The sequence below is a fragment of the Vulpes lagopus genome, chromosome 3 (assembly GCF_018345385.1).
Source record: "Vulpes lagopus strain Blue_001 chromosome 3, ASM1834538v1, whole genome shotgun sequence".
In the NCBI taxonomy this organism is placed as follows: Eukaryota; Metazoa; Chordata; class Mammalia; order Carnivora; family Canidae; genus Vulpes; species Vulpes lagopus.
The window spans coordinates 16051826-16075660 of NC_054826.1; the positions used below are offsets into that span (position 1 = coordinate 16051826).

General features: G+C 34.8%; 1 protein-coding gene across 3 annotated transcripts in view; it reads right to left on the reverse strand.

Moving 5' to 3' along the window:
* Positions 1–23835, reverse strand: part of NADK2 (NAD kinase 2, mitochondrial) — a 44149-nt gene that overhangs the window by 15852 nt on the left and 4462 nt on the right. For all 3 annotated transcript variants that reach the window (XM_041748319.1, XM_041748317.1, XM_041748318.1), the window contains 6 exons: positions 14565–14653; positions 13622–13710; positions 12675–12756; positions 6629–6712; positions 5134–5270; positions 275–353 (listed from right to left, as the gene is read on the reverse strand). In XM_041748319.1, coding sequence (XP_041604253.1) covers positions 275–353; positions 5134–5270; positions 6629–6712; positions 12675–12745 — 371 coding nt within the window. In that variant the 5' untranslated portion in view covers positions 12746–12756; positions 13622–13710; positions 14565–14653. The remainder of the gene's footprint in view (positions 1–274; positions 354–5133; positions 5271–6628; positions 6713–12674; positions 12757–13621; positions 13711–14564; positions 14654–23835) is intronic.

Below are 23835 nucleotides of genomic sequence, written 5' to 3' on the forward strand. Positions count from 1 at the left end.
CACCTTTATGATAGATTAAAGGCTCTGTAGTAATGGAACCTGGGTAACTTGGTTTAAACTAGAGTTTCACAAACTTTTGCTCATAGACCCTTCTTTCCTCTTAACATGTATTATAAATCCATGAGAAGGTTTTGGAATATTTCATTAAATAATTCATTTCTATCACTTATAGTGTATTAATTATTCCCAATTCTTAGGTTGTAGAAATCAAATAAATATTTTAAAAAATACTAAAACATTAAATTCCAAACTGAAGATAACAGTTTAAAAGTACCTGGATGATAGACTCTCCCCAATGAAGACTTCATTTAGTGCCCTCACTGGCAAAAGCTGGGGTCCTGAAGCCTCTGGCCCTATACGTAATAAAAAGAATAAATAAATGTTCAAGACAAAATGTTTAAATTTTAGAAATGTTAGGATTTAAATTTTATAAAATATTAAAATATTCATACTTCTGTTTCAACAGAATCCATAATTTAATATTAACGTAAGTTAAATCGCATAAAGTATTCATAATGAACCTCAAAATCACCTAACATATCTGTAATGAAACATTTCTCTCTCCAAAATAAACCTTAATTATTCTTGAAACAATTTTTCAAGAATGATGACGTATTTTTATCCATCTTATAGGAATCTTGTTGTCATGCTTAATTTTTCTCTGAAAGCTTCAGAGGAAGAAATAGTCAAGTACTTCCAGAGGAGAGCCACTTTGGATTTAAGCAACAATTACATGCATGGTTCATGTTGGAAGCCAAACTGATTTTTTTTTTTTTTTTCCAAATAGAAAACCTCAAAAGTGTTTCTAGCAATAGTAGCACTGGAAGGACACTGCCACATCACCTTTCAGGACTCCTAAAAAAACATCCACCTTGTCTTTTTTACTCCATAAGTAAGTATGCAGTTAAGGTAATCTTCCTTGACAATATTTAAACCTAATTCCATCACACAAAACCCTCCAAAGGATTCCCACTGCTTTTGGGATCAAATCTGCAATTGTCACCTTCAAATTGTTTCTTTTACTTTTATCTTTTATCTGTCTCCAACTGGAAAGGCCAAGCCCATCTTCTCAATGTCACCAATAGCAGATTCATTGCAGATCATGTGCTCAGGGGCAGGGGAGGGGGTGGATTTCATGAGCAGTCCAACAAAGAGGCCACCATAGTGAGGAACTGAAGCCTCCCATTAATGGCCATGTGATGAACTGGGAAGTAACCTTCCAGTCTCAGTCAGGTCTTCAGATACTGCTGTCCTGGCTGACAGCTTGACAATCTCCTCTTGAGAGACCCTAAAACAGAACTATCAAGCTGAGCTGTTCCTGGATCCTTGATCTTCACAATCTCTGTGAAATCTAAATATTTGTGTTTTAAGATACTAAATTTGAGGGTAATTTGTTATTTAGCAATAGATATCTAATACACATTAGACACTTACTACACTAATGAAACTTTCCACCACTGTTACCAACATGGCCACTGATCTAACATTCTCTTGACTTGCTAGCATGATTGTTAACATTCCTGTTTATATGTTTATTGGACACTAATTACATATATCTAATTTCTTTTGGATTTAACCATCTACAGGAGACCCAACTATGCTTTCAAACATAACAAGTTGTCATTATAATGCCAAAGACCATATGAAAGCTTGTTGACTAAATTGTATAATGGACTAGCATTATCAGCTCAATCTCATAGCTGTAAAAACTTGATACAAAAGGGTATATTAAAAAATTTGATGTATTAATTAAATTTGCACTAAAGACCACAAAAGCTAACTTTTGAAACTATATTAATTTGGTACTAAGTATATCATTCTCATACATGTCAAAAATTTTTGTTTAAATTATTTTTCTTTACATAAGGTAATTCCTAATGGAATTTGTTTTATATCTCCCCACAGATTTCCTGCAAATGCCAAACAGTAGGTACTCACTAAATATTACTAACAGATCTGATTTCTCACCAAACTGTACCATATCTTTTATAAGGTCTTGACTTTTTGCCTCTATTTCCAAATCTCTCTATCCTAATTTTCCTCTCCATATTGCACTTTTAAATGTGTGCTTATTGAATTTCACCTGAAACTCTTTGTCAAACAAGAGAATAAAGACTGCTTCAAACCTCAACAATCATCTTAATTCTGCTTATATTTACTTTCATGCTAATTGACTACCAAACATGATCTAACTAATGAAATTGTTCATTTGCAACTACTTCAATTGGACATGAAAAGGACAATTAACAATTTTCTCTCCAAAAGAATGGATTACAAAATTAATTATAATTTGTACTTTTAAATATAGAATTGTTATACTAAGGACAGGGACCATTGCTGTATAAGAGATTACACATCTCTTACACAGCAATACTGCTAGACTATGTTTCTACGTCTACTTGCATTGGGTACACCCCATGAGACTAGTAATGGCCAATGGAATATGAGGAAAATTAGTGCTTCAAACATGGCTCCTAAAACCTCCCTTAAGATCCTCCATGCTGTTTTCTCTACAGAGGATCCAAAACATTACTCAGAGGCCTTAGAAGATGGTGGCGTACTCAGAGGCCTTAGAAGATGGTGGCGGGCACTGTTTGGAAGTTTTTCAACAGCCCTCAGGCAGTGAAAGAAGCTAGAAACAAACCATTCTGTTAAGTCATTGAGATTCTGGGATTGTTTATCAAATCAATTCACTTATCCAAATTAATACAATCAACTTTTCAAATAAGAAAGTTGCTAGTTTATATGATGAAAAAATTTAAAAATAGTAGTCAATAAACCAACCCTACCTTCCTTCACCTGGAAGTATATAGGTAGTAAAAATGTATTCTTCATTAACTTGTACACAAATACAATCCAGTAAAGGATTCTTTTTTTTAAGTTGGAAAGTTTAAAAAAAAAAAAAAACAAAAACAAAACTAGAATTTTTTTTCTCTCTAATCTTTTGTTCTAAATTAGAAACCTAAATCAGGGATCAAACATGGTGGCATATTTATTAATCTCAAACCCATTCCTCTATTCCAAAATTCCAAATGGCAGGTTCCTAAGAAATGTTTCCTACCAATTTGATGAGAATTTAAATAGAAAAAATGAGATATACCTTGAAATCTTCCTCAACTTTTTCTCACAAAATAAAGCTATCAAAAAAACAAAAAACACTCGCACAAAAATGCACTCTAAAACAGTGCCTAGACAAAGTAAATACCATATAATTATTACTAACAAAATAGTTATTATAATAAGCATAGCAATTTCCAGTGTTACTATTGAGAAATCAAAAATTATTCTGATTCCAGATTGTTTATATATAAAATAATGACCACAATCACCAACACTTCCTCTCTGGAAGCCTACAGCTTTACTTTATCCCTAGCATTCTGACATACCTTGGTGTGAAATCTTTTACCATTAGTTATGCTAAAGTACTTGTGAGTCCTTTCAATTCAAAGAATGGTGTCAAAGTTTTGAGAAATTTTCTTGTATTATTTTTATTTTGAATGTTTTCTTTTTCTAGAAATACCGTTAATCAGATGTGAGTGATTACTGGATGTTACTTAGTTAATAACTCTGTGATTTTGTTTCTATATACATTAACTTAGTTTGTAAAACTAAGTAAACAGCAAATCTGAGACAGGAATCTGAGCAATGAACAGCTTTCTTTTTTTTATCTACAGCTTTCTTTTTATTATTATTAATAATATATTTATTTTTTTATTGGTGTTCAATTTGCCAACATACAGAATAACACCCAGTGCTCATCCTGTCAAGTGCCCCCCTCAGTGCCGGCCACCCCCACCTCCTACCCTCCTTCCCCTTCCTCCACCCCTAGTTCGTTTCCCAGAGTTAGGAGTCTTCATGTTCTGTAATATCAGAAAGGGAGACAGAACATATCTACAGCTTTCTTATAAAGCCACTGGTAAATTTCAGGGCCAAATCTTAAACATCTCTGGAGATCACAATACCTTCTTCTGGTGAGGAATAAAATAAGATTTCTAACTAAAAGTTTAAAATCTTACTGCAGTCTTTTATAAACAGTAATAGGAATCCATATGCATATGATTTGGGGAGGCGGGATGGGGAGAACGAGCATCTTTAAAACATGACATGAATACATACTGTAAGAACAGCCTAATATATAAAGCATGAAAAAGTCTGAAAATAATGAACATAAACATCAGGTACCATGCAAGACAGACAAAGCAGATATGTAAAGGTAGCTTTTCCTGGTAAGTTTAGCCAAGAAAGGAAACACAGGAGGAACAAAAAAAAATAAGTATCTTTTTATATAGTCCATAGATAGTTAGTATGTCTCAGGGTCTTCTTGTATCATGAAAGCTACAATTACTGGAAAAAGTGGGAAAATATGGCTAAATTACAAACCACAAATTAACTGAAGACTGAAAATTCATCTTAACACTTAAAAAAAAAAAGCTGCATATCACCTTATACTAATATTCCCTTAGGAGCTTACAGAGATGTCTGAAACACAAATCTTAAGGCTGGGATGCAAAACTTTCCAACAAAAAAGTTTTGATCAACAACTGTAACTATGATATATATATTTAAATATGAATACAAGTGTAATTATTAGGAAATCTTCTACAGATTAGATCATTTATTTCTACTGCTTGTTTTCTCCTTTTTGACATTTCAAAGATTAAAGCTAAGAATCTTTCCTTAAGATTCCCTTAAGGGACACCTGGATGGCTCAGCGGTTGAGCATCTGTCTGCCTCTGGCTCAAGATCATGGTCCTGGGGTTATTCCTGCTTCTCCCTCTGCCTCTGTCTCTGCCTCTCTCTCTCTCTGTGTTTCTCATGAATAAATAAAATCTTAAAAAAAAAATATTTCCTTAAATATCAACTATTCTCTTAGACATTTTATAATCCTTTCATAATCAACAGATTTTTAAACTCACCCTAGAAAAACATTTCTCCTGGAAATATGTTTTTTATTTCAGTATCTAGTCATAATACATTTTATATCTGAAGGAGTTCACTGTATTTTCTTAAGTGTGGTCAGTAGTACTAAAATGCCCAAATAAGTGAATTATAAATTATTACTTCTAGAAATTAGAAATCAAAGGAATGAAAAGCTAAATATTGCCCAAACACATCTAATTCCCATCTACCTACTTTCATCATGAACTCTTTCAATGTTGAAAGCTCTACTATGTTGATTCAAACTTAGCTGCTGTTCATGAAGGTCCACAGGAACAGGGTTTATACCAGTCCCTTCAAGGTACAACCTGATTCGCTGCCTCCATAACCACCTTAGAAAGTGAAGGAAAATTATGTTAAGATAAAGTAAACTTAGGATTAGGCATTATAATTTCACCAAATTAAAAAATTCATATTAAAAAACTAGTTATTCCATAAACAAATTACACCAGAAACACCTAAAACCCACAGGCTCCTCCTCAAAGAGAAATTTAGAGATTTAGTTCTCTTTTCAAATATAATAGAAATATCTTATGTATTTGTACAAAATCTCCCACATAATGAATTAAAGTCAAATTCTTTATCAAGTATCCATTAAATCTAAGATACTGAGTTAGATATAGTTGTATTTCACTCATATAAAATTGTAACATAGGCAAAAAAAAAAAAAAGGACTCTGAGATTAATATTGTGTTAGGGTGATTAGACATAACTCCCTCCCCTAGAGTTCTATAAGGATGATTTTTTTTTTTACAGTATAAAGAAATCAATGATAAATTTCATAGCATTTGAGATTACACCTAAAAATTAAACGACATTTTTGATAGAAGGAAAAAAATCAAGTATAATTGATTCCAAAACCAAAAACTGATGTAGCAAAAAGCCAGTGGGACAGATTCTGCTAGATTAGTATATAAAAATATACTCCCACTTGATAGCTAATAACTGGTCATTTATAAAGGTGCCAAACTGAAATGACTAGAAACTAGAATCATTACTAATGAAGTCAAGAAGATTTAATTTCACAAAAAAACAGACAAAAAACTTTCTCAAACTATAAGAATCTAGTCTAAGTCAGGAAATATAAAGTAGTTCAACTTGGCTCTCTCTAGTATAATCACAATCTCCATCTCAGCGACTCCCTCCACCCTTCTTTTCAAGACAGCCTGATCACTGAACAAATTAAGTGAAGGAAATATGAAAAAACACTCCCCTGCTTAAGAAACACTTAATATGTAAAATAAAGATACCAGGAACCTCAGTATGGTGGAGTAAATCCAACCCTCAGCCTTCTGGATGGAAGAAGAGGATACAAATATAAAATGTCAAAGAATATGAACACTTATTCTTAGCCAATAGTTTTAATTACCTCTACCAAACTGCTAAGAACATGTAAATAACGTTAAGAAAATAGAAACACGGCCTCTATCTCACTGATGGAGAAACCCCTCTTCTTGCAGTTGGATTACAGGCCAAGTGGCATTTATCAGGGTTTCTCTACGCAGTTCCAGTTGAACTAGAAAAAAGGTAGAGGTGTTTGTGACTCAGCTAATAACAGTAACCACAAAGAGTAATACGTAACTATGTTAGGCCAATGACTAAGCCAAATATTATCTAACTTGTTCTGTTCAATAGCATTTCTAATGGCACATTTTAAAATACTTATAAAACAAATGTAAGAAATTCCTACCTGAACTCACCACGATAGAACTTCTGTAAGGCTTCTGGGAAGGAATGTGTATATCGAACAGGAAGACATAAATGACCCTCAGATCTTTAAGAGATTTGTAGTGATGTAAAGGGAAGAAAAAGAAAAAAAGAAAAAAATCAAAAACTTAATTCAAAAGGTATTACTAAACTACAAAAACTAGATATGAAATTTTGTAAATTTCTATTCTATACTTGATTTTTTTTTGCCACAAAATTTTCTGTACTTTCAATGAGACAAAAAGATCAAATAGAAATAGTAGTTTTACATCTAGCTTCAATGCCATAATACACAATACTATTTATGTTTCCACATCACAGTGAAACTAAAAATAACAACAATTTGCCACTGACTGATTACCCTACAAAATTAGTTAATGGTATAGTTGTGTTTGCCTCCCACCTTTAAATTATTTAACTATAAACTTTGGGCAAGTTACTTTAGCATCAACTTTCTCATCTCGAAAAGGATGACAAAACCATGAATCTCAAAAGATTATTCTAAGGAATCAAACTATATATGAAAGTGAACCATAAATCGCTTTTAAATATCATTTAAGATATTCCGCATCATAAAGAGAAATCACAAAGCTAATCCAATCCAATCCTTCATTTATTCTAAAAAACGTAAGGATGGGGGTGTTTGGGTGCCTCAGTCAGTTAGGCATCTACCTTTGGCTTAGGTCACTCATCTCAGGGTCCTGGGATTGAGCCCCACATTGGGCTCTCTGCTCAGAAGTCTAGTTCTCCCTCTACTTCTGTTCTCTCCCTCTCAAATAAATAAAATATTTATAAATAAATAAATAAATAAATAAATAAATAAATAAATGTGAAGAGCTTGACATAAAAGACAACGAAACAAAGTGTTAAAATGGCCTATAGCTGCTATAGGAAGAGGAGAGAACGTGGCACCTAACATGAGATGAGGAAAGGTGTCCAGAAAGTTCAATCATCATCATTTACATGATGCTTTGATCTTGAAGGAAAGGTTGAAAGGAGGCTTGGCAAAACAAACTTTTAATAACTGTACGTTAACTTACAGGTATGAAGAGCAGAGAAAAAGGTTTTTACAAAGTTGTGACGGATCAATTTCTTAATCTCAGTGCTGATCCTCTTAGATAAAGAAACTTAGGCCCTAGTTTTTTACATTTTTATATTCACTGCAATACTTTTACACAGTGCTAAGTATATAGAAGGTATCAACAGTCATTTGTTGAATGATACCTGCTAGGATCAACTGCGGGTCTGAAACATCCAAGAGACAACAATTGATTATGAGGTTATAGTCAGATATCAGATAGGCTGTCAGCACCTGTGGGCTTGACTTAGCCTGGAGATTCACTTGCAATGTGGCTCACTCACATGGCTGGCAAACTGGTCCGAGCTACCGGCAAGAGGGCTCAATTCTCCCTATGTGAGCCTCTCCACAGAGCATCCTCACATCATGCTGACTGACTTACCCCAGAATGAGCGATCCAAGAGACTAATACAGAAGCTGTAATACCATTTATGACCTGGCCTTGGAATCTACAGACTGTCATACATTCCACTGGTCACACAGGCCAGCTCTGATTGAATACAGAAGCACTGAGAGAACCAAATAAAGGTGTGAATGCTAGGCAGCTACCCTGGAGGCTAGTTACCACATGCCTTCTATCCTATTTTAATTAGCAAGCATTAAATGTCATAATTATTTACTGGGCTCAGTAAACTGAATGCAGAATACAGATAAGACCAAAGTTTAGATGACTCCATGTGAATGAACTATCTAAGAAGGGTATCTTCCAACCCAACTCAAGCCTTCAGGTGCCTGCATCCCCAGCTGGCATCTAACAAGAACCTCATGAGAGATCTCAAGCCAAATTACCCAGCTAAGCTCCTGAATTCCAGATTTATAGAAACCATGAGAATAGATGACTATTACTGTTTAAGGCCTCTAAGTTCCGGTCTGATCTGTTATGCAGCATTTGATAACTAATAGAAACGAGAGGAAATTTAAGTTGAACATTAACTTCTGAGTTTATTTAAGGACTGTGAGTTACCACTATGCTTAAAAAAAAAAAAAAGAAGTCAGGTAACCTGAATTACCAAACAAGCTAGGAGGCTTAATACATTTCTGTCCTGGAGACAAGAAAGAAACCAAAGGAATTCTAAAGCCTGTTATTCTAGGTAGAAATTAGAGAAGCAATACTATCTGCTTATCAGTTTCAAAATTCCCATAAGCCTATGAGTATTAAGCCAGCTTTTTAAAGGAAAATATATTTCAACAAACTGTTAAAATGTGACAACTAAAGTTAAGAATCTCTTAATGATATAAAAATATGCCATTAAGAAGTTCTAAAATACACAGGCGTCACACTGAAGGCAATCAAAAAATAATTACTGAACCAATGATCTCAATTACTTATGCTCAAGAAATATTTACTCAGCTATACATTTCAAAGGTTGATTATTTATGGACTATGTATAATACAGTAATAGTGGAGGAATTAAAATGCAATCCTATACTCAAGAAATTTATAGTCTAATGGAAAAGACAAAAACCAAGCAAAAAACAATATGCTCTCTACAGGGAAATTCTAGTCAGAGTCCAGGAGAGGCACCAATATTGTTCAATGGTCAATGAACAATATACAACTATACCACTGACTAAGTGGTACAAGGGCACTCCAGGCAAAAACAGGTATCAAGTCATGAAAAGAATATGCACCTTCTGGAGAACTCTTTCATTTATTCTTTCAAATCCTACTGTCTTAAGTATCAACAAATCTCGCCAGAGGAAAAGCCTCCATCTAGAGTGTCAGCAGATGGTCATACCTGATAATTGCACTAAGGACAGCCAGAGTGGGTAGTGGAGGAATTGGATGAAGGCGGTGAAAGGTACACATTTCCAATGATAAGATAAATAAGTACTAGGGATGTAACATACAACATAATGACTATAGTTAACACTGATGTATATTTGAAAGTCATTGAGAGTAGACCCCAAGAGTTCTTGTCACAAAAAAAAAAAGATACTTTTTTTTTTTGCATATCTATATGAGATAATGTTAACTGTGGTAATCATTTCACATTATGTGTAAGTTATTATGCAGTACACCTTAAATTTATGTAGTCTACAAGTCAGTTATATCACAACAAAACTGGGAGGGGAAGAAATGCAATTTTTAAAAAAATGCAATTAAAAAAAAAAAGCCTTAGGCTGTTCCTAGATAGACTTAAGTAATTTTTTTAACTGAAAGTATAATGCCTATGAGTAAATGAGGATTGATGAAGCTAAAAAAGCAAATAAGCAACAGATGGTGAAAGATCATACTATTATACTAAGAAATTTGCAATGTATTCTGAAGGTCATGGGAAAAACCCTAAAAGATTTTAATTTAGGAATGAATACAATTAAATTTGTACTTCGGAAAGAACATAAAGTGTAATGGATGGGTTAGAATGAGAAAGTCTGAAAGCTATTGCAATAATTTAAACAACAAATTATAAAGGCCTATGTTCAGTAGCAGTGAGGATGTCAAGACATGGACTCAAAGGTAAGATCCCAAGAACTTAGAACTAGGGCCATAAACCAATGTGATAAAGGGGGTGAGGGGTGGGCGGGAACAGCTTCAGCAAGGTTATGATTCTATTAAGTATGGTAGGGGAGGGGATAGGAGACAGGTTCATTTGTAGACAGGTTACTTTTTTTTTTTTTTTTTAAGTAGGCTCCATGCCCAAGGTAGGACTTAAACTCATGACCCTGAGAATTAAGGGTCCCATGCTTGAAGACTGAGTCAGCCAGACATGTTACATTTTTAATGTTACTGGATAATAAATTCAAGTAGAAGACAGTATGGCTAGATAGCATGAAGAAAAAGAAAAATAACAGGAGAAATGGACACAGAATAGTCTGAGACCAGAAAATGTAGTGTCTTATATGTCACTGTTAAGGTGACCAACTGTCCCAGTTTGGCTGGGACTGACAAACTTTCCCAGGACATGGAACTATCAGTGGTAAAACTAGGAAAGTCCTTGGCAAATCATGATGAGTTGGTCATCCTAGTCACTGTAAAGAATTAGATTTCATTCTAGGTTAGATGGGAAGCCACCATAAGATTTTGAACAGAGGAGTCACATAATATTATCAAACTTTCATAAAATGATCACTCTGGTTGCAGTGAGAAGAGAATATTAATAAAGATAAGATTGGAGGCAAGATCAATGTTGGATATAAATATTTTGGAGTCACCAGGATTTAAGTTCAACTACAGATATTAAACAGTCATTCTGGAAACAGTATAAAAAGTGAGAGAGAGACAGATGGCCCAGAGGATGTGAAAACACCTTTAAAGCACTGAATAAAATATAACCTCCTTCAAAAGAGACAAAGTAGCAGCCATCAGGATAGGAAGAAATGGGGGAGGGGCCCATAAATTCCAAGGAAGTACAGATGCAACACAGGATCAGTTAGCACCAAAAATCTCCCAGAAATCAAGTAAGACAAGGACTAAATGTCAAGTTCATAACCAGGACGTCACTGGTAGGGCAAAAGGAAAATTAATGAAATGGTTGGAGGCAATTCAAAAAGATGGCAAAGATGGCAAAACAATAACTGAAGTAAGGAAGTAGAGATACAACCTGGGCCACACAAAGTTTTTTGAACAATTCTGAAGGTCTGGTTCTAATCTAAGTGCTAGAAATGACAAACTGGATGTAAATTTGGGCCCAAATTATACCACCAAGCTTAAGTTTCTATTTTTTCCCCAGATGGCCCCAACTGCTGATGAAGGAATAAAGAGGATGACAGACTGATGTAGGATGGGGCAGAAAGACAGTGGTACAAAATGTTTAAGAAGTTTGTTGGGAGGGGTGCCTGGGTGGCTCAGGCAGTTAAGCATGGGATTCTTGATTTCAGTTATGGTCATAATCTCAAGGTCATGTGATCAAGCCCTGTGAGGGGCTCACACTGGGCATGGAGCCTGCTTAAGATTCTCTCTCCCTCTCTCCCACTCCTTCCCCACCCACACACATTCTCCCCCCCCGACCCCCTCAAAATTTATATATATATATATGTGTGTGTGTGTGTGTGTGTGTATACATATATTTGTGTGTGTGTGTGTGTGTGTGTGTGTGTGTGTGTGTATATAAGAAATTTGTCAAGAAAGTGAATGAAGTAAGGGAAAATTAAGTGAAGACAATAGAGGGGTTCAACTCACTGCAAAACAAAGGGCAGATTTAACCGGATCAAGGGAATAAGACTGTTGTTAAAGGTAGGAGGCTGTGGAGTGGAATTAAGATTTGAGATATGGGGCAATTCTAGATGATCATGAAGTCCAGGTATGGTCATGGCTGTGGGTGGCTGGTATAGAATGATGCTAAATATCAGTGAAGCTGAGGAAAGAAAAAAAGAAATGATGACTGGGTTTGGTCTCTTCATTAAGTTAACGAAGTGACCCAGAAAATCAGCAGAGGCATAACCAGAAATGTAGACAAAAGACAAAAGGAAGGGCCGAAGATGGGACATGAACTCATCCCTCTTCAGCAATACCGGGGTTACCAATACCCAACTAGGTCAAAGGCTCAGGTCTATTCTACCAAAGGCACTACCCCGAGACTACCTGGGAAATTCAACGTGAAGATATGTCCATCCAGATCATAGTTTTCTACCACCAACGGTAGCCAAATGCATATATATGTCTCATGCTGGAGCTTTATATAAGAGCTAGGTCCTTGAAAACAACTATACAGAAGAAAATTCTACTAAAGGTAGAAACAAATGTACATGCCTGAATTTCATCTCTAAAATGTTTTTGGAACATGGCTCTAACCTTCATGATTACCAGGAGCAATAATACTTCCACTCAAACATCATGCACTAAATAATAAACCCCCTGTAGCAATGGAGCACAGCAAAGTGACAACAGTAGGGAAAATAAAGAGCAACCAAAATTTAAGATTTATCAGAAATAGATACCATGCAAAGCAAAACATAACTGTATGTGTAACACACACATACCAAACAAAAGGAACAAGTTTTTTCTTACCGTTCTGGATCAGTGTTTACTCCAATAACTGGTTTAAGTCTATCCAAAACTTTACTTGCTGCCAGGAGCATCGTGCCATCACCTAAAGGACAGAAGACATAACCAGATTTGCTACAAAACTAGTTTTTAACATCCTTTTGAACACAAGTCCTTTTAAGAATCACACTCCCACTCAATCCTGCTGACCACCACAGTCTATTCCACTTCCTTTCTAACTACTATCCCTAATCCCGGATTTCTCAACAGGGGCAAGACTGACATTTTAAGCCAGATTAATTCTTTGATGTGGGGGGCAGTCCTGTGTATTACAGGGTGATAGTTAGCAGTATCCATGGCCTCTACCTGCTACATGCCCAGTAGTAGCCTCCCAGCTGGGAACCACTACTCTAATCCTATTATTTCTATTAGCCAAATCTCTTTCCTTCCATCATAACATCAGTCCAAATTCAGAAATTATTTTAAGGAGAATATACCCAACAAAGTGTCCAGTGAAGACTTTTCTTTCTAATAAATGCTATCAATTTAATTTAAGGCTTTGGCAACAGTGTCCACTTACTTAATAATAAAGCTCAGGAAAAATAGCTGTAAGTATATTGGAGCCAGAGTGGATGGAATTTATCTAATCTCATTGAACTCTTAAACAATTTCAACATTTTTTTTTAAGACTGGCATAACTAAACCAAAATACAGTTACAATGCATCCTTTGAATCAAACTGAAGTGCACACCTTAAATATACATAGAAATAGACACAGAACCTCACAATACCATTCACTAAAAAAGTGAAATATATAGCAGATATTTTACATTTTATCCTAAAAGTCCAAAAAAATGCATCTTGTGGTAGGATTCTGAAGGCTTCATTACAGCTAGACCACAGAGTATCTGGAAATGCATAGTAAAGAGCCTCTCCATATTCCAACATCTTTACCTCTGTAAAGCTATTACCTCCTGCAGCTATGACAGCGTCTGCCCATCGAACAATCTCTTCATCATATTCTCGCCTCTTTACTAGACGAACTTCAATTCCCTCATTCCTGAGATAAAAAAGTAAAGTTTGTATAAAATGTCCACTAATAACATAAAGGATGTTTTGAGAGGCAGGTTATTACAATGATGGAAAATAAACCTGTTTTATAAACAAATTTATGTTTAGTTTTGCAAGGTTAACTTCATTTTCATTTAATTAGAACAGCCAATTTACTATGGTCAGGAAGCATATGACTAAACTGGAAGTTAATAACTATCTGAAATCTCTATGTACTTCAAAAACATCTTGTTTTTGCCCCTGACAAATAACAATATTGATAGATTAGAATTTTATTTCATTTTCTCTATTTCCTCTGATGCTAAAATTCATTATTACAAAAATGGCCAATAAGTTTAACATGTCAAGAGACTTTTTAACTATAAAACTAGTCATTATTTTAAATCCAACAAACATTCATTGTCAGACACTGAAACAGTGACTAAAATACTTTCTATTTTGCATGTTTTCACTGATTCCCTTACATACAAACGTATTCCTGACTGCATTAATTAATGAAGTTCCTATAATTTTTAGATATTCAAAGAATAATTTAATGAAGAATAGTCCAGGATTCTAATAAAACATTATATATACAGGTGAAACCTAAGGCATATAGAAATATCTCTATAGAAAAGGCACTACTCAGACCACCCAGTAACTGAAAATCTGTGGAATTTTCAGAGTACAATAAAAATTTCCTTAGAAATACTGTATCAACTCTACTAAAAACAGTATAATTTTTGGAAAACGATTTTATAATGGCAGTCTTTACTAAAAACCTCAGGATCCTCTGCTAGTAAAAACAAAAACTGGAAGTCCTGAATACAAAAGCCCATCCAAGATCCAATCCAATTAACTTACCGTAAACTATCTAGAATATGCTCTACATTTTTGGTGTGAATATGATGTCGTTCAAGCAGTCCACTGTAGCTAGAGCCTTTCAATGCAAGCTATATCAAGATAAAACAAATTCTGTCTCATTATAGGACATATATTACACATTATAACATAGCTCTTTAAAAAAGCCTATAAAAATATAATGGATTTAAGACACATTTTTAGGACCAGAAGTTTAAATTCAACTAGAAAGTCTGATTTCAGAAAATCATAATTTGGTTTCAATACCAAATACAACATTAAGTTTCCTGAATCACGTAGTTAACAGAATCTCAAAATGTTTTTTTTCCTTTTTTCAACTTGAGGGTTTTTTTTTTTTTTTAACTTGAGGGTTTTTTAAATGGATTTTTAACACATTGAAGACCAAAGATAAACTAATATTTTAGAAGGCAGATGACCTTTGTCCCACTTGGATTTGCAGCTCTCTTCGGTTCAGATTTATGAACTCTATTTGGAATTTACCCCATGCAATCCAAACAAAGGGCGGGTTAGCTCCCCGAAATTGGATAACTTTTATATATGAAGACATATCCTTCAAGAATTATCTTTCCAAAAAAAAAAAAAAAAAAAAAGAATTATCTTTCCTAGTCCACTGGAGTGATATTTTTATAATGTTACCACCTTACCATTAATATTCTCCTTTTAAATTATGTCTTCTAAATAATCCATAAAAGTAAAATGCTGAGAAAGAAGTTCAGACATATCCTCAATGCATATCCATTTAATCAACTAGGAAATTTGTCCAGTAAAGTGAATGCTAGAATTAAAAAGCATGTTATTTTCTTTCCTTCTCCAACTTCCCTTATACCCTGCCTCTTGATGACATAATATCAGTTTTTCAAGTACCTGCCCAAAATACAATCTTAAATATATTTTTAGATTGAATTATGAAGTAAAACCCATTTTTTGATAGCATTCTTAATAACGTATTTAACTTTAAAAAAATGTATAAAAAGGGCAGCCCAGGTGGCTCACTGGTTTAGTGCCACCTTCAGCCCAGCGTGTGGTCCTGGAGACCCAGGATTGAGTCCCATGTTGGGCTCCCTGCGGGGAGCCTGCTTCTCCCTCTGCCTGTGTCTCTACCTCTCTCTCTCTCTGCATCTCTCATGAATAAATAAAATCTTTTTAAAAAATGTATAAAAATAACAAGACATGGAAGGTACATATATAAAGAAAATTTAAAATATATATAATCTTATTGTCCTAGGACAGTTTATGTTAATATTTTGGTATCTACATATCCAGTCTTTTGTTTATGATACAGGGTAAGAGTTTTAAAATAGTTTTGTCCTCACTCTATAATCTAAAGGGAAATGTATGCTCCTCAAAAGAGGAGGGGAGGAAACATTTGGCTATTTAAAAATTAATACATATATGTTAACTCAAAAATATACTAGATCCGATAATCTGTATAACACTTTTTAACACCTAGACATAAGCTTCATATTTAGATAGATCATACCAACATCAAAAATATTTTTTAAAGAAAAGCAGTGACCAAGGTAATTAGATAATCCTTCATTTAACAACAACAAATCAACATACAACAGGTTTGAAAAGCTATTTTAAGAGTAGAATTTCTGAATATGGATGAACATACTATTAATATTAAACTACTATTATGCAATTACAAATTAACTAAACTGTACTACCTCTCAGTAAATTTGGGTCATGATGCTCTCCATCTCTACTCTTTTCCCTGGACATCTCTAGCTTCAAGGCTTTCTATAAGAGATCTGTATGCAGAGGCCTCCCAAGGGCTACCCCTCGCCTGTCTTTAGGGCTCCAAATAAATGTATCCAACAGTGCATCTGACATCTTTCTCTGGATATCTAACAGGAATCTCAAACCAAAATACTCAGTATCAAACTCCTGACTTTTCAAACAGACTAGTTACTGTGGTATATTTTTTTGTTACAGTAATTACCTCTCAGCCCATTTCAAGAGTGAACACTTTACATAGTTAGAAATTAAGCTCTAAAGAATTAATTCATCTATTCAAATATTTGAGTGTCTACTACTATATTTGTTAAACATTAGTTGAGCTCAATTAAATGTATTTAATGGGGCACTGAGAACTGCCAAGGCAATGGGAATTCAAATGTACGATAAGTCTATTAAAATATTTCATCAAATATTCTTCTAACCTGCTATAAATAAAACTTAAGGGTAGCTGGTCAACTCCCTGTCTAGATTTTCATTTTATGTTCTAATTTTTGGTTTGGACAATATAAAACATGTACCCAGGAATATAGGACATAAATCCTTATGTATGATAACTGTAAATTCTGGTCTGGTGGTCAGAAGCTTTTGTGCGCACTTCTGACTCTCAGCAAACTTAAGATTACTCAGCAGCTGTTAGAAAACTTTGCTTTGAGATGGTAAACGGGATTTGAATCTGTGAAAAACTTCAAGTTTTCCATGATTTTACTAAGTTTTGGTAGCAACACTAAAATTCCTAAACTTCCATACCTAAATATAAAGTTCATTTAGCATAACATCAGAATACTTAATATTGGGGCAGAAATGTCCTTTCATAAATTTTGTTCCCATTCAAATTTCTTCTTGTAAACTAATTCTCTAATAACGTTTATTTGGAGAATACAGGTTACTATATTATTTTCTTCAAAGATCTAAATGGTTGGTCTAATAAGCTTCATTAACATGGACTGGCTAAACTAGGCAAACACAAGATAAGGCATTTTGTAAAATCACTTAATAAAAGCATCAATTAGAAAGTCTTAAATCACTAACTGGCTCATACAGTTTTTTAAAGTTTTTTTTTTATATTCAAAGGCTGGAAAGAATTTCTGGCTATCCCTCTGAAAATAACAAGACTTCAAGTATTTAAAATCATACTTTAATCGAAAACAAAAACACAAACTCTTTATGTCTTACAGTGAAGAGGTTAGAGAAATTACTGAAATTTCTAACACATTCTCAATTCCGCAATGCTACACTGCCAGTATTAGCAACAAAGTTTTAACATTTTTTCCAAAAAATCTTGTGTTGATGTGATTTAAAAAATATAGTTTTAAGGATTCATCAGAACACTTGGAAAAACCAGTGTGAATCTAAAAGATCTACAGTCTTTCACCGCAGTGAAAGAACAAAAAATAAAAAAAAAAAGTTTCATTCAAGCAACAAGAGCTTCTCCTACAAAATTTCCAAACGCCAGCATCACTTCTCCCCAGGTAGCTTAGAAATTAAAACACAAGAAAGCATGAAAGAAATAAAGGAGGATTCTGAACCAATAAAAGCTTGCCTACCTTAAAGTTAGATGTGATAGGCTACTTCCTAAGTGATCCAACCACTTTTATTAAAGGATCATAGATATTTTTACTTGACCAAAACTGAGTTTATTACAAATACAAATTTTTAAGATTCATTTTACTAGTCAGTTGAATGTTCCTACTTTGTACTCTACATACTAATTCACATGAAGGCTCAAAAAGGGAAGGAAATAGGTCTTTTTGAATTTAACACATAAGAAATGCACATTCTGAGGCAACAATTTGGTACATAAACTCACTAGGCATACTTTAAGCACTCTTCAAAGTACACCCACATAACTTAATGGTACACTGAGTATTAATTCAGAACTGCCTTAAAATGATTACTAACACCTAGTCAACAGCTAGAAAGTAAATGATTCCACCTAGCATGATCTGGTCTGGTACAGTGAAGCCTGAACACTTCTTTAGTTATATCTGGCATTTATCTTGGATCATTTCCATTTCACGTATCCTTTCTCCCAGGTGCTTACCCATCATTCTCTTCTTACAACTGCATTCCTCTTTTTATTCTACTCCTTCATGTGTTGGGATTGCTCAAGGTACCACTTTCAACTTTATTTGTTCCCACTTCATTTTCCTTGAGTTACCTTTCCACACGGGAGGCTTGATCTCCCAAGCACACACCAGTAACTGTGAGATACACACTGTCAGCTCTCTCCTTTCTCTTGTGCTATAGGCTCAAATTTTCGAAAGCCTACATTTATATCCCCGCCCCCCCCCACCACCGGTAGATCAAGTACCTCTCCCCAAAACCATCTAATTCCAATGACCTATTTCTCCTTCAAATTTGCTCTTCTCAGTGCCTTATATCAGTTAACAATACTTTTTTTTCCATTATTTTTAAATGTTTTTGAGTAGTTGATATGTTACATAGTTTCAAGTGTGCAACACAGTGATTTGACAACTTAGCAATACTTATATTTGTATAATCAACAGAATAAACCCAGATGTCCTTTTTTAAAAATATTTATTTACTTGACAGAGAGAGAGAGCAGAACAGGGAGAGCAGCAGGTAGAGGGAGAGGGAGAAGCAGGCTCTCCTCTGAGCAGAGACGGTGATACAGAACTGGATCTCAGGAACCTGAGATCATGACCTGAGCTAAAGGCACACAGATGTTTAACCAACTGAGCCACCCAGGGGACCTCCAGGTGTCCCCTTTAATTCTTCGCTCACACTCGATCTCCACAGCCAGTTGGTGGCAAAGTACAACAAATACACGTGTAAACGGTTTCCCCAATCTGTCCTTCACAGGCATGCTGCCACCACTTGACTTCGACATCAGCTCTTACGTGGTCTCGTGCCAACAGCCTGCCTCCAGAACTACTTCCTTATTTAAGTCTTTATTTCTCATTCCACCAAACTAACCACCACCACCACAAGCTTGCTTTTATACTAGCCCCAGAATGCTAAAGTCTCAGGAAAACTGACCCTCCAGCCCACACCTGTGGGGAAAGAGAGCAGGATGGTTGCATTCTACTGCTAACAAAGACTGGAAATTATTAGGACATAAAGCCAACTCCTGTTCGTGACATTTAATATCTTTATAACACCCAGCCTACCTGTGTAGCTTCTAGATACTTATTCTTGAGCAATGATTTCCAAACTGCCCTTAAAACGGTTGTCACATCAATCTCTTAATCACAACCAGCATTGTTATTAAGAAAAAAATAAACTACTATATGTAACTGGCTCGACTGTGTCATGTTATCTTTTATTTCAAATAGGAGTATACTTACTCAGCCATGATGTAAAATTTTTCTGTAGATTAGAGTCAAAAGCACTTAAGTTCTTCTTGCTGGCAAAAGGATTAACTTTCCCTTGTCTTGCTAGTAAGTACTATTCTCTCCTATTCACATATCAATTCTTCCTTATTCTTTAATATTTAATTAAAGTATCCTGAACTTAGGATATTTCACTCATCACAATGTCAAAAATGTAGAAGTCTACTAAGTGCCAGTGAGAACATGAGGAATCAGGGAGTTGTTCGATGCATATGGAAATAATATTTGTACTTCTAATCGCATTTTTAATAGTAGAAAAACTGGAAACAACCTAATATCCCAAACAATGTAATACTAGACGGCACTTAAAGTGAATTAACATAGATCAAATAACATAGATCAAGCCAAGAATAAGAAAAGCAAATTTCTAAAGAACAGGCAGCAGAATCTAAAGAATATATTATTGACCTAACTTTTTAAAGATGCACAAAATAGTATACTTTTTATGGACGGTCATATTAATCAATGTGTAACATATGCATGAGGAAGATATATATATATATACACACATACATATTTAACAGCTTCAGGCCAGTGGTTACCACTAGGGACACAGGGAGGGGAAAAGGTGGAAGGATAGGGCTTTATTTTATTTTTTAAGATTTATTTATTTATTCATGAGGGACACAAAGAGAGGCAGAGACATAGGCAGAAGGACAAGCAGGCTCCTCACAGGGAGCCTAATGTGTGACTCGATTCCAGGACCCTGGGATCAACAACCTGAGCAGAAGGCAGACAGATGTTCAACCACTGAGCCACCCAAGTGCCCTAGGATAGGTCTTCAGTTATAACACTTCCTTTAAAAAAATCACAAGCAAATGTGGCAAAATATTAGCAGCTGTTAAGTCTCAGCTGGATATACAAGTATCTTTTGAAAGTTCTCTATGTGGTAAAAATATTTCACAATTGAAAATCTAAAAACGATCACTAGAAAGTCTGCTTAAAATCTGAAAAAATTCAAAAGTCTTCTCTTTCATTCTTGCCCTTTCCCAAGTTATTCTCTCCATTCTCTGTATTCCTATGGACCACTTATACAGTTATAACACAATTTAATATATTTTCTCCTAACATTTGGGAACCCCTTTTATTCACCTGTGGTTCCCCAGAACCTAGTAGGTAGGATGCCTAGTTAGCAAGTGCTCAATGAATGGGTTGGTGAATATGGGTTGGTGACACTTTAAAATAAAAAAATTAACCAACAAACTTCATGAATGTTGGCAATAGTGCTACTGTAAACTAGTATTTTAAAGATCATGGTTTTTATTATTATTTTCTCCATTACAAAAATACTTCTTAGAGTAAAAAAATTCAAAACTGTCACTTCCTACAAGAGATAGGCTTTAAAAAAAAAAAAAAACAACCTACATAAGCAAGAGTTAAATTCAACAAATCTTCATTTCCTTTAGTTATCTATTTTATAAAGGAACCTACTCTAAAGTGACAAAAGCCATACCATTTTAGGTACATAATTTAACAAATAATAATGGCATTTACATAATCATTATTGTGTCTGAAAAATTAAAATTATGCTGCTTTAAATTATGTAAATTATATATTTAATTTGATCTTCCTAAAAATTATGTAAACAAGGAAAAGCAGACATTATTATACCTATTCCACAGTCAAAGAAGCTGATAAATAGAGAGAGGTTAGGTTACTTGCTCAAGTTTATAAAGCTAATAGACTGGTGCCAGGATCAAAACTCATTCCTCCTGCTCTTAATCCAGGATTTGTCCACTACAGATTCCTAATATTCCTACATTAGCTATATATTTCATTCCTGCTTGAGAGCTGTAAATACTCATTAGGGCACTAAGCCTCAGTTTTAATCATTAAGTTATATAGGCCAAGAACTATTCTGTTCCTATGTCCTAATTCTACCCACTTTTTTAGGAAGAAGAAAGTCAACCAGCTAATCTCTCCTTGAATGCAGATGTCTTACAGAGGTTGGTCTAATTTCCTGCACAATCCACATCATATACAATAAACTTTCCTAAGGCGTGAAATAACCAGGAAATTTGCTGATATTCTGAAATACACATTTCTGTTACATATTAACAAAGATCACAGTGAAAAATGAAGTTAACTTACACTTTACTAGCTCAGAAGGTATGTACATGTGTCAATACTCAAAACTCAATTCATATAATTAAAAATACAGGAAAAGTGATCACAGTAAGAAATTACATTTTGACCAGTCTTATGGCTGGCCATATATATATATATATATATATATATATATATATATATAGTTCCTAAAATTTCTCCCAGGTAATCCTAATACAGTGAAAGGTGAAAAGCAGGGCTCAAAAGCCCATTGGTTAATGATTATGTTAATGGTAGAATTTCAGCTACTCTAACATTCAACCCCTTTACATCCTTCAGAGTCTCTTATTTAACTGCAAATATTTATGGAAGGGAGAATATCGTAAGCCTCTATTTCCCAATTTGTATTCCACAAAATTTGATGTTTTTCTGCCTCCTTCCCCCTACTGCGAATCCCATAGTCAAATCAAAATCCTGTTTTGTTTAGGTTTATGTTTCTCAAACATACTTAACCATGAATAAACTCTTTTAGGGAACTCATGTTGGTAACTTCAACCTTAAGCTTGCAGCAGCTAACATCTTTTGAAAAAATGATAGCTGGAAATAAGGCTCTGGACTAGAAGCCTCCAGGAGAAAAAGAACTAAAACTGATTTCTAAAAAGTCAAAAATATTTTACCACCCTTTTTGGTGGGGATGGGAAGATAGAGAGGATGATGATGAATAAGATGCATTCCTTGCCCTCAAGTCCAGAGAAGAAAATAATCAGATTATACTCAAAGGTGGAAAGCTCAAATATGTTAAGTATTAGGAAGATATATTGGCAACCTTGGTGGCCAGAGAGGGGCAAGACAAAGTTACCAAAGAAGGCTCCTGTAAAAGTAATGTCTAGAGCCTTACCTCAAAGGAAGGCTAGGAATTGGCTAGAGGAAGCAGGAATATTCTAACCAAAAGAGGCTGCGGAAGTAAAGACGCTAATAGACGCAAATCAAACCATCCGAAATACCATTTTTCACCTGCCAGCTTGGTAAGACCCCCAAAATGTGATAAACTGCTTATTGGGGGGGGGGGGGGGGAACACCTTTCATCCATTGCTGGTGAAGGCATACAGCCTCCAAGGGAAGCAATTTGGCAATATGGATTAAAAGATTCAAATGCACATGCCTTGACAGCAATTCTACCTTTAGGTATTTATCTTCAAAGCTGATTCACATGCAAGTAAATTAACACAAATGTTCATACAGAATGTACTTCAATAAATTAAGACATGCACCCAACAGAATACTATTCAAACTGTTTTAAAGAAAGAACAAAGTGCAGAAAACCTTAAATAGTATGTTATCTCTGTGTAAAAAGGGATGGGACAAAGAAAAGTAATATTTCACTGTGTTGATTTGTATGTATAGATTATTTCTGGAAGAAAACACAAGAAACTGATAACACTGGCTACTTCCAGGGACAAAAACTGTGAGCCCAGGGATAAGAATAAGAGAAAGACTTTTTCATTGTACACTCTTCTGTATCTTTTACATGTTGGACCATTTTAATGCACTACTGATCCATAAATAAAATTAAATCAGGGCACCACCTAATGAAAATAAGATCAGTTTTAAATTAATGGAAAATGAAGTCCAAGACAAAAATTGATCAGAAATGAAGCTTAAGAGGTAGACAGGAGCCAGTTCCTGAAGGGCTTTGTTTGGCATAGTAAGGATCATAAGGGTTCCCATACAACAGTGCTTCTCAAAATGTGATCTGGGGACCACTTGCAAATCTGGAGAGCTGGTTAAAAATGCAGATCCCTGGACAGACCCAGCAAACTTCAGGGTGTGGTTCAGAAAGGTAGAGTCTGGAGTCTCCATAAACTGAATCAGAATCTTGGGGTGCTAATGTTCAGGCATCCTCATTTTAGGAAATTTCCTAGGTGATTCTACAGGTTATGTGGAGCTTTTGAGTAGTTCTAAACAGAGAAGTAAAGTGGCCAGATGTTCACTTTAGATAGACGACTTTGGTGCTTGTATCTGAAAGATTTGAAAGGAGTGAGATTCTGTTAGAAGGCCCTGGAAGTACTCCAGATCATGTTCTTTAATTTGATAAATATTCACATAGACTA